This window comes from Meriones unguiculatus, chromosome 20 (assembly GCF_030254825.1).
Source record: "Meriones unguiculatus strain TT.TT164.6M chromosome 20, Bangor_MerUng_6.1, whole genome shotgun sequence".
NCBI classification, from domain to species: Eukaryota; Metazoa; Chordata; class Mammalia; order Rodentia; family Muridae; genus Meriones; species Meriones unguiculatus.
The window spans coordinates 38,993,055-39,008,341 of NC_083367.1; the positions used below are offsets into that span (position 1 = coordinate 38,993,055).

General features: G+C 36.5%; 1 protein-coding gene across 2 annotated transcripts in view; it reads right to left on the minus strand.

The window, feature by feature from the left end:
• Window positions 1-421: 421 nt before the first annotated feature.
• The window catches only part of Kpna5 (karyopherin subunit alpha 5), a 56,503-nt gene continuing 41,637 nt past the window's right edge, over window positions 422-15,287 (minus strand). Inside the window, exons 11-14 of one of the 2 annotated variants that reach the window (XM_060373625.1) lie at window positions 12,382-12,507; window positions 11,307-11,434; window positions 9,672-9,850; window positions 422-4,399 (exon numbers count right to left, since the gene is read on the minus strand). In XM_060373625.1, coding sequence (XP_060229608.1) covers window positions 4,212-4,399; window positions 9,672-9,850; window positions 11,307-11,434; window positions 12,382-12,507 — 621 coding nt within the window. In that variant the 3' untranslated portion in view covers window positions 422-4,211. Of the gene's footprint in view, window positions 4,400-9,658; window positions 9,851-11,306; window positions 11,435-12,381; window positions 12,508-15,287 lie in introns of both variants that reach the window. The other variant, XM_060373626.1, reaches the window with a different exon arrangement.

Below are 15,287 nucleotides of genomic sequence, written 5' to 3' on the forward strand. Positions count from 1 at the left end.
ATAAAATCTTTGTGAAATATTCGCTACTCTTGGTGGTTTAAAAGAGATGTCTGCTGTAATTCTGGCATTTAAATGCTTTCTCCCAAGTTGGTTGTTGTTTGGGCTGCACAGGAGGTGTCACCTTGCTGGATACAGTATGTCACTGGAGGTCAATCTTGGGGCTTCCAAATACTGGTATGCAGAACTCTGATCCCTTTGGAATGTTTGCCTTCCTTCTGTAAATTACCTGCAACTAGTACAGCCCACTGCACTTCTGAGGCACTGCTTACGCACCTTCAACTCCTTAAAGATCACTGTGACTACTGATGTAACTGGGTTTACATCTAGCATCTTTCTATGTGCTCTTTTTTCCTCCTTTTCAACATAGTTTTGAATTAGTTATTCTTTGTGATTCTTGTTTTATAAAAATGAGACTGTTAACTGATGGTGGCATGTTTTTATTCCATTGTGAATATACAGTCTTAGCAACAATAAACGCAAACACACTTATATAAATGGAATTGTAAAATAGTATTTTATTGTGTTTAGTAGACTGTAACATTTCATAATATTGCATAATGCTCAAACGTTTGTTTATGTAGTTAAGCGAAAATCCCCTCATCTCATCCTACTTTCCTATTATACTGGCTCCTAACAGCATGTCACATTTCAGAAAGTAACAATGCTATGTACTGAAATGGACAGGAGTTCATTTTATTTCACAGTATCACAATTAAGCAACCAGTAGATTGCTGAATTTACAACGCTAACAAAAATCCATGAAGACATTTTTATATTTACTTTTTCCATAATACTCCTTTATAAAGAAAAAAAACTATCAAAGCAGAGGTAATAAATGCTTCTTTAGTTCTTCACCCAGTGAGTCAATCTTTAACTGCAAGCAGGTTTCAGGAACCAAATGAGAAGGTATTTCTGTGCCAGCACATTTACTTTAAAAAGAAAAGCAAAATACCCTGTTTCAGTGCTACCAGTAAGTGACAAATGACACTAAAAATTAACAACACTAAAAATTAGGTTAGAATAACCTTCCAAATTAAAACTTACAGCAAAAGCAAGCAAACAAACAATAAAAACCTAGGCCAGTGCACCAAGTATTTATAAAACAAGCATGATTGCATAGTTGAACCAGTAGAAATTCAAGTTCAATTAAGTTTATTAAAATGGACCAAATTTAATTTAAATGGACTCTTTCAAGTATTTTTTTGGTATCTGCATTAATGTCATATGTATTTCTTAAAACACATTTATTTTATTTGGCACAGTATCTATCATATGTAAGAGTCATAAATCTTAGAAAAGCAACTTTTTAAATTGTGTCACAGGGGACGATGATGATAATGCTACTCTTAAAAAGGTAGCTCTTAAAATGATACGCTCAGGATGCGAGGCTAAGCACTGCACTCAGGGTCAGCCACTTTGGACCCAGAGAAGAGCATGTCTGATTGCATACGGGTTGATGCCCCAGGTCCTGCCTCTGAGAAAAAGGTATCAGACGGGTCTGATGCTCTTTGGGTGGATGACACCTAAATGAACATCGGTACAAAGTCCCAATTTATTTCTAATATCAGAGATCAGACCTCTACTCTTGCCTGATGCGTCTAAAACAAAAAGGGGGAACTGTAGAGAGCTGCGGAATGCTATGCCTTAAAGATGGAGCTGGTTTCCGCCTTCCACCTTCCCGATGGTGAGTGCTCTCTGTCACGAACAACTCCACATTTGGCTAAGGCCGAGGATCTGGCTTGCTTCCATGTATGTGGACCTATCTGCATTGCCCACGTGGCACACCTGGGTTGGCTACCCAGAGGCTATTTAAGCTGTGGGCTGGCTTTCCCCAGGGTCCGAGGATTGTTCAAGGTTCCTGAATAAACTGCATTGAAAATAAAATAAAATAAAAAAAAAAAGGTAGCTCTTATCTTACTCTTGGTTCAAAAAAAAAAAAAAAAAAAAAAGAGCTAGACCTTAAAGTTGGACCAAATGCCCTCTGCATTCAAATCTAATCAATTTATGTAAGATACTAATTTATGAAATTAAATTTGTTTGTATTTAAATATTCAGGGTATGACCAAGTTCTATACTTAGAAATACAACATTTGTCCCACTGGCAAAGTCTAAAATGTCCTTTTATAAGTCATTTAGTCTATGTGCCTGCAAACATTATATACATTGTGTATATATATACACACATATATATATACACACACATACATATATGTATATACCATGTGTGTTGTATGTGTATATATATGCATATATATATATATATATATATATATATATATATACACACATACACACACATACACCTATATGTAATTTCTCTGTAAGAACTTTTTTTGGAAGATTCAGCTTAGAGGTTTGTTATAGTGATGACTGCATCCTCAAAGCAGGCACAGCTGGCTAGGTTTGAATTATGCTGATCAACAAGTTCAACTGATTACAAAGAGTCAAATACCCTGTCATCTTACACTTAGAAACACCACCACCATAAAAGTGTCTATTTGATAAATTTACCATCAATTTGGTAATCTTTATATCACTACCCTGTTTCTTTGAATGTACTTAATGTAAAAGAAAAACTTTATACTTAACTCTATAACTCCCATTATAATAAAAAGGGCACAGACACAATCTGCTACTTCCTGGTATAAAAGGACTGACAGATGCAGTCAGCACTACGAAATTTCATGGTTGTGAGGCTTAAATGTCTTGCCAAAGCTTAGATTCATGATATACAGTTTACAAAGTGCTTTACTATTTAATAATGCTCCTATATACACCTTCCTTATGTCACATGCCTCTGATTTCCTGCAGAAACATTACAAATGCTATTATAAATGAAATATTTCTTTACAGAATAGATTATGAATCATTTCAAAATTGTTTTAGTTCCCATCTCAAAAGAATTGTAATTTAGGTTTTACATAAGTATTCTTAAGGATATAACTGGATATATACACCAACTGCATATAACTATAAATCAAAAAACTGAGTTCAACAATACCACATCTGCTTAGAAACTCTACCAAGCACAGTTCTATGGCAATAACACACATGTATGTAAATAAATATAAATTTTCTATCAAAAAATTTAGATTTTCAAGAGACTTTTTCCTGTTAACTCATAAAACAGAAATAAGATTGACCAATCAGATGTGAAGGTCATCTATCACATAGTTCATAATAAGCAGCTGTGAGACCTGGTTTGCACTATCAAAAAGAAATATTTCTAATGTCAATTTCTGTACATTAAATAATCCTTAGCAATTTTCATTAGCATCATTCATTTAGTCAAAACATTAAATGCATTTAACAAAATTTAATACATAACAAGGTGATTTCTTTCAAGACACTTTTCTCATTCAAGTACTTAAGTTCATTATCATACAGAGAATAAAATGTTCAAGATCTTCTGAAAAATCAAAGGAAATACAGTTTCAGGTATGCAGCACTACAGACTCACGATCACTTCTCTGTCGTGATCATCTTTAAAATAAAGAGTGAAAATAAAAACTTCCAAAAAAGGTAGCAAATCTGGATAAAATATAAAATTTACTAGAATAATAGTATTTTATGTGAACAACACAGATATTTAAGTGTTTTATAGGTTTGCAATGTGACCAGCATGAACAGCTTCTCTCTTCATAATGGCTACATTTAACCATCAGTACACTATTTTTAAGAGTTCTGTTACAATTGTTTGTGAAGTGTAACCTACCGCACAGTGATTTAGAATCTAAAATAATAAAGATTATCACACTCTAATTCAGCTCTTAAATGTTTCTGGAGCTTTTCTTTATGCTTCAGGACAGAGGTAGATTTAATGAAGACCGGGAACAGTCAGACTCACTGACAAGATACAACTATAAATATTCACAATGCTACTCTTGTGCAGTTTTCAAGAACACTTGAAAAGTTCAGAACCGTTACGTAATATTCGCCAAGTTCTCCTTTTCAAGCCTGAATAAAATAATTGCATAATGTATATTCACAATTAGATACAAAAATCTAAATAACAAAAGACAAATACAGTTACATTAAAACGAATAACCAAAACAAGAAAAATCTAAAAAGAAATGGTACATCTGAATGGAAACTTTTGTTTCATATTTCCTTTTAAAAGTACACCTGATTTTCTCTTTCCTGTATTATATAAAAACATTTCCGCCGGTCATGTGGAAGAGCTATCAAAAGCTGCTTTTTCCCACCACCTGTTAGAGTTGAAACCCTTCCATTGGGGCCTCCTGCTGCTGAAATACAAACTGTTGCTGGTTTTCATCCACCTGAGGTACAATGCTGGGATCATCATCTTCTACACCAAAATAGTGTTCAATTAGATCAAAAGCCTTCTGGTAAATTTCCTGATTTTCATGACTTTGCAGAAACTCTATTTTATCCAAGCCTATCACAGAAAGAACACATACAAGAAAGAAGTTATGCTTAGGGCTTCAGTATATATTATGTGAGAATAACAAATAAAAAGCACCCATCCACTTCACTAAGACTGGGACGCTTTTTAAATTTATTTTTTACACAAATAAATGACTTCACACTTGCATCTTATTCTTTAAGAATGACAAGAATAGGGGACTAGGGATGTAGCTCAGTTGGTAAGAATGCTTGCCTAGCACATAGGAAACTGTAGACTTGAACACCCTTATTGCATAAAACCAAGCAGGTGATATATGCTTGTAATCCTAACACTGAGGAGATATAGGCAAGAGGCACTGTTCAGTCCACAAAGAGTTCTAGGACAGCCCAGGCTAAAGAAATACAGTCTTTCTTTAAAAAGACAGGAAAAGGTACAAGGAAGTCTGACATGAAGAAACACTAAGTCAGGGAGCAAGGTCATAGGCATCAACCGTATTGCTGTGTGATCTTAGCTAAGTTGGGAAGTTCAATTACCTGCACTTGAGTCAAAAAAGTCTAGTTTTAAAGTAACTCCACAAACCCCTTCCAGAACAACTATGCTAAATAATGAAGAATAGAAAGAGAAACAAAACAAATAAAAAAATTAAAACACACCAGATCGCAAGGTTTTGGTATGAAATACATGCAAACTATATTTGAATCCATGACACTTCACAACAAAATACCACATACAGCTGTTATAGAATGTCCCCAAAGTGCAACCTATAAATGAAATGAGAAAAAACTTCATTCTGTAATGATGAGGGAAATGTGCAACATCCTATTTTATTGCTTTCAGGAAAAAATTCTACACAGATCTGAGTACTGTTAGAATATTTTTTATTCAAGGACAAATCACTCTGGGCCAACCAGATTACTCAGCATGTAAGGATGCTTGCCACACATGCCTGGCAGCATGAGTTAGAGCCACAGAGCCCTCAGTAAGTGAAAGGAGAGGGCAGACTCCACAAAGCTTTCTTCTTATACTCACCTGTACACTATGGAATGTATATCCACAAACACACCCTAATAACAAAAATATTCTTAAAAGATACGCCACTTTGGATATTGTAGAATATGGAATAAGCAAAGCATTCATCATGCTGTACATAACCACAGAACGTCCTAAATTCCAGTGTAATTTGGGATGAAAATGACTGTTAACAAGAAAAGACTGGCTTTTTCAAAATTTTTATTTAAATTTGTTTATGTGTGTGAACAAAATTGAATTTATGTGCACCACATGTGTGCAGGAGGACTGGATCTTTGGATCGGCTGGAACTGGAGTTACAAGACATTGTGAGTTGCCCAATGTCATTGCTAGAAACAGAATCTGGGTCCTATGTTAGCACAGTGTGTTGGCTGGGTTTTGTCAATGTGACACAAACCTAAATGTATGTGAGGAGAGAGAACCAGAACTAAAAAAAAAAAAAAAAAAAAAAAAAAAAAAGCCTCTATAAGATCAGTCTGTAGACAAGCCTGTGGGCATTTTCTTAATTAGTGATTTGATATAAAAAGGCCCATTCCACTGTAGATAGGGCCATCCCCTGCAGGTGAACCAGGGGTGAAAAAAAGCAGGCTGACCCCGCCATAGAGAACAAGCCAGTAAGAAGAACTCAATGATACTTTATATTGTGAAGTAAGGGTAACACATCTCAGATTTCAAGATGCATAAGATAAAGCTTGAATCAGTGTAGAAAACAAAACAAACAAACAAACAGAAAGAAATGGGACTTAATAGAGAATAGTGAATATTCCTATAAGTAAATCTTCTTAAAAATCAGTTTAGGTCCACGTCTATTATAAAATAATTCCTATGAGTTAAATTTCTTAAGAAACCAATCAAAAAAATTATGACCAAGATGGGTTTGGTGACGCTCAGCTCTAATTCCAGCATCTGGGAGAGGCAGGAGGCTCTCTGCAAGCCTAAGGCCAGCGGGTCTACATAGAAAGTTCTAGGATAGCCAAGACCAGACAGACCATTTTTCAAAAACAAAACAAAACAAAAAATAAACAACCCTCCCTCCAAAAAAGAAGAAAGAAGAGGGGAGAAAAATCTAACCAATAAAAATTAATTTTCAGGGGTTAGAGAGATGACTCAGTGGTTAAGAGCACTGGCTGCTCTTCTAGAGGTCCTGAGTTCAATTCCCAGCAACCACATGATGGCTCACAATCATCTATAATGAAATCTGATGCCCTCTTCAGGTGTGCTGGTATACATGCAGACAAAACATTGTGTACATAATAAATAAATAAATAAATCTTTTAAAAAATCTTTAATTTTCATTGTATGTCCATTAGGACATTGGTTTTGTAAACTTTAAAGGCTTAAGAGATGACACTACACAATATGTTAAATATAAAAAAAACCTTCAAGAAAAATATAATAAACTATAAAAACAAGGCTTAAAGATCACTCTGTAGTTAAAAACACTGGCTGTGCAAGCTGGGTGGCCCGAGTTCAATCCATAACAATGTCCTCTGACTTCACAAAAATGTCATGGCACATAAGCCCATGTACCCCAGCCCAAACACACAATAACAACTTTAAAAAAATTACTATGAAAAGTTAAATACAGAACTAAACAAAGAACAGTATATAGTCAATTATGATATAGAAATAATATCCAGTATATATAAAAGAAAAATAGCACTTTTTATACAAAATAAACTAAGAAATTATTTTATACAAAATAAAAAGAAAAGCAACTTAATACCACCACTTTACATAAGCCAATGAAAGGAAATTTCAAGTTACAGGGCCCTCTCATAAACAGGCAGCAGCACTGTCAACTAAAAGGCCTTAGGTAAATGAAATGAAAAGATAAACAAATTTTGTGCTTACAATTCAGTAATCACATCCTCAAAGTGTATCTGGACATATTGATTCAGCTGGCTATGATGCCTATGCTTTTAATCACAGCACCCAGGAGATGGATGCCAAAGGATTACCAGCTGAAGGCAACATGGGCTATTTAGTGAGTTCTGGACCTGTCTCAACCTGTTTTTGAGCTAGTCTCAAAAACAAAAACAAACCAAGTCAAAAACAGATATGAATAAATAGAAGAAACAAATTTATAAGCAAAAGAGTAATTGTTTTGGTTTATATAAATGACTAAATAATCTGGAAACAAACTAAAGGTCAATTACAAGTATGTGGCTAAAACTGCTAAAATATTGCAGTTACAGATCTATTCAATCATGGAGAAATTCACATTACTTAAATCAATGGAAGGTATTTATACATATGGACAATGTAAAGAAAGATGAATAAGGAAAGTGAAATATTAAAAATAAAAGTAAATGATGGATAGATTGTTGTAGTATCAGCTATGGGCAATTATTTTCAAATATTCTGCTTTTTCTGTTTCTCTTTTTTTAATTTTTATTTTTTTCTTCACAACTTATTCATTATATATCCCAATTGAAGCCCCTCCCTCAACTCTCCTCAGTCCTACCCTACTTCTGTCTTCTCCAATCCTCTTCCCCAAGTCCACTTAAAGGGGGAGTTCTCCATTATTGCTATCTTCCCATAGCTTTTTAAGTCTCATCAGGACTGCCTGGATCCTCTTCCTATGTGGCCTGGCAAGGCCGCATCACCAAGGGCATCTAATTAAAACAACTCATAGAATGAGACAACTTCCTGAACAGAACACCAACGGCACAGGCTCTAAGAGCAACAATCAATAAATGGGACCTCATGAAACTGAAAAGCTTCTGTAAAGCAAAGGACACCATCATCAAAACAAAACAAATGCCTACAGATTGGTAAAGAATCTATCTGACAAAGGGCTAATATCCAGTATATATAAAGAACTAAAGAAGCTGAAAAGCAACAAACCAAATAATCCAATTAAAAAAATGGGGAACAGAGCTAAACAGAGAATTGTCATCAGAGGAATATCGAATGGCAGAGAAACACTCAAATCTCAGTGTCATTAGTCATCAGGGAAATGCAAATCAAAACGACCCTGAGATTTCACCTTACACCCATCAGAATGGCCAAGATAAAAAACTCAAGTGACAACACATGCTGGAGAGGTTGTGGAGAAAGGGGAACCCTCCTCCACTGCTGGTGGGAATGTAAACTTGTACAACCACTCTGGAAATAAATCTGGCGCTTTTTCAGACAACTAGGAATAGTGCTTCCTTAAGATCCAGCCATACCACTCCTAGGCATATATCCAAAAGAGGCTCAAGTATACAATAAGGACATTTGCTCAACCATGTTTGTAGCAGCTTTGTTTGTAATAGCCAGAACCTGGAAACAGTCCAGATGTCCCTCAACTGAAGAATGGATGCAGAAATTGTGGTACATCTACACAATGGAATATTACTCAGCAATAAAAAACAAGGAAATCATGAAATTTGCAGGTAAATGGTGGGACCTGGAAAGGATCATCCTAAGTGAGCTGTCCCAGAAGCAGAAAGACATACAAAGGATACACTCACTCATACAGACATTTAATATAGGATAAACCTACTAAAAATCTATACACCTAAAGAAACTAATCAAGAGAGAGGACCCTGAATAAAACGCTCAATCCCCATCCCGAAAGGTAAAGAGGATGGACATCAGAAGAAGAAGAAAACAGGAAATAAATTAGGAACCTGCCACAGAGGGCCTCTGAAAGGCTCTGCCCTGTAGATTATCAAAGCAGATGCTGAGACTTATGGACAACTGTTGGGCAGAGTGCATGGAATCTTATGAAAGAAGTGGGCAATAGTAAGATGTGGAGAGGACAGGAACTCCACAAAGAGAGCAACAGAACCAGAAAATCTGAACACAGGGGTCTTTCCAGAGACTCATACTCCAAACAAGTACCATGCATGGAGATAACTTAGAACCCCTGCACAGATGTAGCCCATGGCAGTTCAGTGTTCAAATGGGTTCCATAGTAATGGGAAGAGGGACTGCCTCTGACATGAACTGATTGGCCTGCTCTTTGATCATCTCCCCCTGAGGGGGTAGCAGGCCTTACCAGGCCATAGAAGATGACAATGCAGTCACTCCTGATGAGATCTGATAGACTAGGATCAGAGGGAAGGAGAGGAGGACCTCCCCTATCAGTGGACTTGGGGAGGGAAGGTGGGAATAGGAGGGGAGGATGAGGGAGTTTATGGGGGATACTAAGTGAGTAAAGTGTAATTAATAAAAGTTAAAAAAAAAGAACGGGGGAGGGTGCACGTGCAGATGGGGGAGAGGCCATTTAAGGCAGATAATTATGAATTAAGTATAATACAAACTTACAATTGCCTCTTACCATATGCTTCCTCAATGAGAGCACAGTATGGATTGATGCCCACTCCATTCTGCTTAGATTCTTGTTCTCCTAGTCGTAAAATATTTTCAAGTCCATTTAAAGCCACTTGAACTATTTTGGAGTCCATGACAGTCAAAAGGTCACAAAGTGGTTTAATACAGCCCAAGGTTACCAAATACCTTCACAGAAAATTTAAAAAGAGAAATGGGGGAAGGATGATTTAAACACTGTATATTATAACATCAAACCAAAATAAAATGTTATTATTAGCAATCATCAAAGTGTTTCTACACATACTTTTTGCTATTGCTGTTTGTTTTCTTACTGCTTGAATTTATGACACAAATATAATGCAACAATCAGTTAAAATAATAAGGGAGCAGAAAAGAGGCAGACACAGATGACATCTCTACACACAGATATGAGGGTGACAACGCAAGGCAAGGTGTGTGGCACATTTATAACCCTGCATTTGAGAGGCTGGCCAAGGAAATAATAAAAACAATTACAAAACCAAAGGTGAATAAGGAAAACAACAGTTAGCATAACAGAATTACAGATGACTTGTTTTAGGAGTATGATGACACACATCTAAGCTAATAGACTTCTTGGAATTCAAGGCCAGCCTGGTCTAGATAATATAGATAGGCCAGAGGAATACAGTGAGACTCTGTTTCAATATACATACACACACACATACAAACATATATACTTAAACACACGTACATACAATGTGTATATATTCTCAAATATTGTACTGCTTTTATTAAAAAATGTATGGCACTGAAAGAAGTAGACAACATTGAGAACTTGTCTCTAAAAATCAAGAAACACACAAGACAATGATCTAACATTTGGTAGATTTAAAATCCTTTGGTCTATAAAAGACTGAAGATCTATGATATTGACAGACCAGAATCAATATTCAAAAATGACTATTACAAAGGACACCTGTATCTTAGTCTACCTGAGAATGTAAAAGTCATGAGCTTATCAAATGTTCATTTCACTCTAGATACTGTCACTGAATTCATTAGCAAAAAGAAGAAACTGGACTAGAAAGGTTAAATGATTCTGTCAAAATTTATCCTGTGACAAGTGTAACTGATGGATCACGACTTGACCAGAAATTGGCCATTACTTAAAGCCATGTACCATGCTGTCAGTGATATATATAACAAAAGGCACAGATTATAAAACCTACTACAGAAGGAAAAAGTCAAGTAGTCCATAAAAATATTATACTATCTACCAGTAAGGCAATAAGGAGAGAACATCATTAAACGAATGCAAATTTTAATTTTACTTTACACAAGTTGATATTCATATTTGTTACTTCTAGGTAAAAGTTAATTTTGTAATAAATTTAGTGCTCATGACAGTATATTCTGCAAATCAACAAATTGTTCCCATTCAAATTTCTAATCTATGCCAAGGAGGATGGGGTTAATTATAACATAAGTATAAATGATAAAAGAAACCAAATGAAAAAAAAAAACCAAATGCTGTCATTTCGTGTTAATGTATATTAAACAGACATAGAAATGTTACTTTCATCACTAAATTAAAAAGTATGTTTTAGTTCAAATTATCTGAGTCACATTTAAAAGACAGAACTTAAAAGTCTAAATCCACCTTATTTGCTCTGGAGTGCCTCCTGATGTGGCATTGGTTATAGCCCATGCTGCTTCTTTTCTGGTACGAAATTCTGCTTTCTGGAGAACCTCAATCAAAACAGGGAAAATACCTGCATCTATGACAGCCTAAAAACAAAAATGATCCAGCAAAATTAGCGCAAATGCTGTTTCAGAACTACGGCCATGTGGAGCACTGAAATGCAGAAGCTTTACACAGTGAGAGGCTCAGCAGTTATGAGCACTTGCTGCTCTTTGCTGAGGACATGGGTTTGCCTGCAGCAACCACACCAGAGGGCTCACAATGATCATACATATCTCCAGTTCCAGGGGATCTGACACCCTAGTCTCCACAAGCACCTGCACCCACTGTGCTCCACATAAAATCACCCAAGTACATGCATAAACACATACATATTTTTAGTATCTTAAAATGTGAGAGGTTTCCAGAAAGTTTGTAATCTATCAACACACTTTAACTGTTTTCTTTTGTAAAAAGAAATGAGCTTTTGTAAAGAATGCTTGTGTCAGAATAATATAAATATTAAAGTGATAAGCTGTAGGCATGCGACTAATCAAATTGATTTAAGTATTCTCTGGCTCAGGATACTTGACAGATCCTAATAATCACTTAAAGCAAATCGGAAGATGATTCCTAACATATAAAACTGATGGAAACCACCCTGCCCAATAAGGTCTCTATTCAGGCCATTCTGGCCCCAAAAATCATCATGTTGCCACAGGCTCTCAATTAAATCCTTATGCAACACCTTTTCTTATTTATTTTTTCTTCTTCCTAGACAAGATGTTCTAGAGTAGCCCATTTTGGCCTCAAAATTCTAAGTTGTTTCAGCCTCTCAAAGTCAGGATTATATGTGTATGCATTATGTTTAGCAGAAACCATCCATTCCTCAAGACTAACTTTATGTTTCAGATATTTGTATAGATAAATTGATATTCCTCATTAGGATAGTAAACACAAATGCCATTATTGAGAGAAGAGGCCATGTTGATAAAACACTGGGCATCTCAACTCAGATCTTCCTATTGTCATCTCAACTCTGAAAGGTGCTTACCTGGATCTGAGCTCTGTTTCCTGCAGTGATGTTAGAAACGGTCCAGCAGGCTTCCTTTCTAATTGACTCCTTTGCACTACTCAACAAGTGTAAGAGGCAGGGCAATGCAGAACAATTCAAAATGATCTAAAATGGGTAAGAAAGAATGTCGCTGTTAATTTAATAGTATGGCCTATAATTATTAAGGTGGTATTATCTAATCCACTATCACAATCAATAAAAGACACAGACACCTGATAGATTTCAGAATTGCCTTATTTCACCTGGAGCAGAGCAGATATTAACCTCTAAACTACCTTTACCTCCCAGCCCCATCCCAGGCCATCAGCTTTAATCATTTCTGTCTGGGCTACCTCCAATCCATAATCCCAAAATACTTGCTAATGTTCTTTATTTGGGCTAATTTCCTCCATCTATGTTGATCTGCCATATACTTCTCTCACACTAACCCATGGCAGCGTCTTGCTTCTCCTTCTTCCTCCTCCTGTACTTGTCTCCTTCCCAAGATCCTTCTCCTGTCCTCAAAGCCCTTGACCTTTGTCCACACTTACTTCATTCTGCCCAGTCCAGGTTTAGACCTTTTAATCAGCCACAGAAATAATCTCTTAGGCAAGGCTACAAACGTCATTTTGAGGTGAGTGTCTGCTAGTAAAAAGACATCGAACAGGCCCCAGGAAGCAAACTATTTAACAACCAAAGAAAAAGCATCAGATCATGCTGTTACAAACATAAAAGGGTTTTAGTATGAATGCAAAAATCTTATACTGTTACAACAGAAAACAAATAGCGTTTTAGTATAAATGCAAAAATCTTTTGAATTATTTAGAAGTACAGAAATCTATGAAAAACAAATTAAATTCCTCTCAAAGTAAAACTAGGGCAACTGCTAACTTCTACCTTGCTTTTAGCAAAGCCTACCTAGCACCAGTATAGTAAATAGCTCTGTTCTTCAAATATACACATTAATTTAGCTATTTATCATCATATTCTGTGTTTTGAAGAATATTACCAAGTAGAGAAGTCTTGAAACTCAAGGCATGAACCTGTTTTCTGGTCATGTGCAGTGAAGGGAGTGGGACACCAATCCACCCTCAAATTTTGTTCTGCCCACTTAGATGTACAGGGATAAAAGATGCAACAGAGATTGAGGGAATGACCAACCAATTACTGGCCCAAACAGACTCATCCCATGGAATAGAGCCAACCCCTGACACTATTAATGATGCTCTGCTCAGCATGTATAACTGTCATCTGATAGGCTTCATTCAGCAGCTATTGGAAACAGATGCAGAGACCCACAGCCAAACAGAACTCAATCTTAAGGAAGACTTAGGGGAGCTGGAGGGGTCAAGGACACCACAAGAAAACCTGCACAGCCAACTAACCTGGGCCAATGGGGCCTCATAGAAACTGAAGCACTAAACAAAGAATATATATGAACTGGTCCTAGGCCTCCTACACATGTGAAGTTGATGGGCTGCTTGGTCCTCAAGTGGTTTCCCTAACAACTGGATCAGGGGCTATGTCTGTCTTGGATCCTGTTGCCTCCCTCTGGATCTCAATTCCCTAGCAGGGCTGTGTTGCCTTGCCTCAGTGAAAGAGGAGGCACTTAATACTGATGCAACTTGATGTGCCAGGGTAGGTTGGAACCCAGAGATTGGGGAGGTGCAAGGAGAAAGGGGGTATGGAGGAAGTGGGTAGGAGGGTAGGAATGGGAGGAGAGAGTGGGGTTGTGATTGGGATGTAAAATGAACAATAAAATAACAAAGAAAAAAGATCTCTGGTCATATCCATAGAAATACATGCAAAGTTCAACTCCGAAAATTATTTGAAGAATTACTTAGTGTTAGAAGATGGGATTCAACCTCACTTTCAAAACGAATTACTGACTAGATATTCATTCCCAACACACATTTCTATAGCATTAGAAGAATTTTCAAGTACAGAATAAATACGTTGTTTTTTACATTTTGATTTTTACAAATAAGTATTATCTATTCAGGTATGTGGCACATACCTCTAATCCCAGTATTCAAAAAGCAGTGACAAACAGGTCTCTGTGAGTTCAAAGCCAGTCAGAGCTACTAATGGGACCCTTTCCCGAACAAAAACAACCATCCAAAAGCACTGTCTGCTTTGTCCTTGTAACTGCGATTATCCACAGTGATTTTGATTTAGTGAGGGTGGAAGGTATTGGGCAGCAGTACACTGAAAGTTTAGCTGGTGAACACAGTGTTCACCAATACAGACAGCTACTTAACATGGCTATGAGTAACTGCTAATGCTTACTTGTTGCACAGCTTTGGTAAGTCTCTAAATAGAACTGCAGCCCAAATCTAGAGTCAATTCTAACATCTTACCATTCTCCAAACAGGCATATTTACACAGTTATTCAATTCTGGAGCTGTTCCCTTGCTACCTTTCTTCTGGTCTCGAAATTTGAATCTTAAGTCCTATGACCTATGTGTAATAAAGCACAGCTTCTATTCTAGTTTAATGGCTATTAAATCTCATTTCATCTACCTTAGTACTGCTGTACTTGTTTAGTTCCCCTGTTTGCAGAAACTAGAGATTCTCATCATACACATCTTTTTTTTTTAAAACCTTTTACAGTGGTTTCTGGTTGATCTGCTCATAGCACATGCATTTTCTTGGTAGTTTGCTTTAAGAGTCTCAAGTTCTACTGATTGACCTAGTTTGGCACTTTGCTTTATTTCAGTATGACTTCTTCAGTATGGAGACACTGGACCATCCAAGCAGAACACCTAGTGTCCTTTGCACTGTCAGAGCTCTATGAGAGTACCTTCCTAATAAGGTAACTGATGTTGAAAAATGTGCTTACTACCAGAGATGCCTGTATAATTATAGCAATAAGGTCTTAATGAACATATAATCAATTGATATAA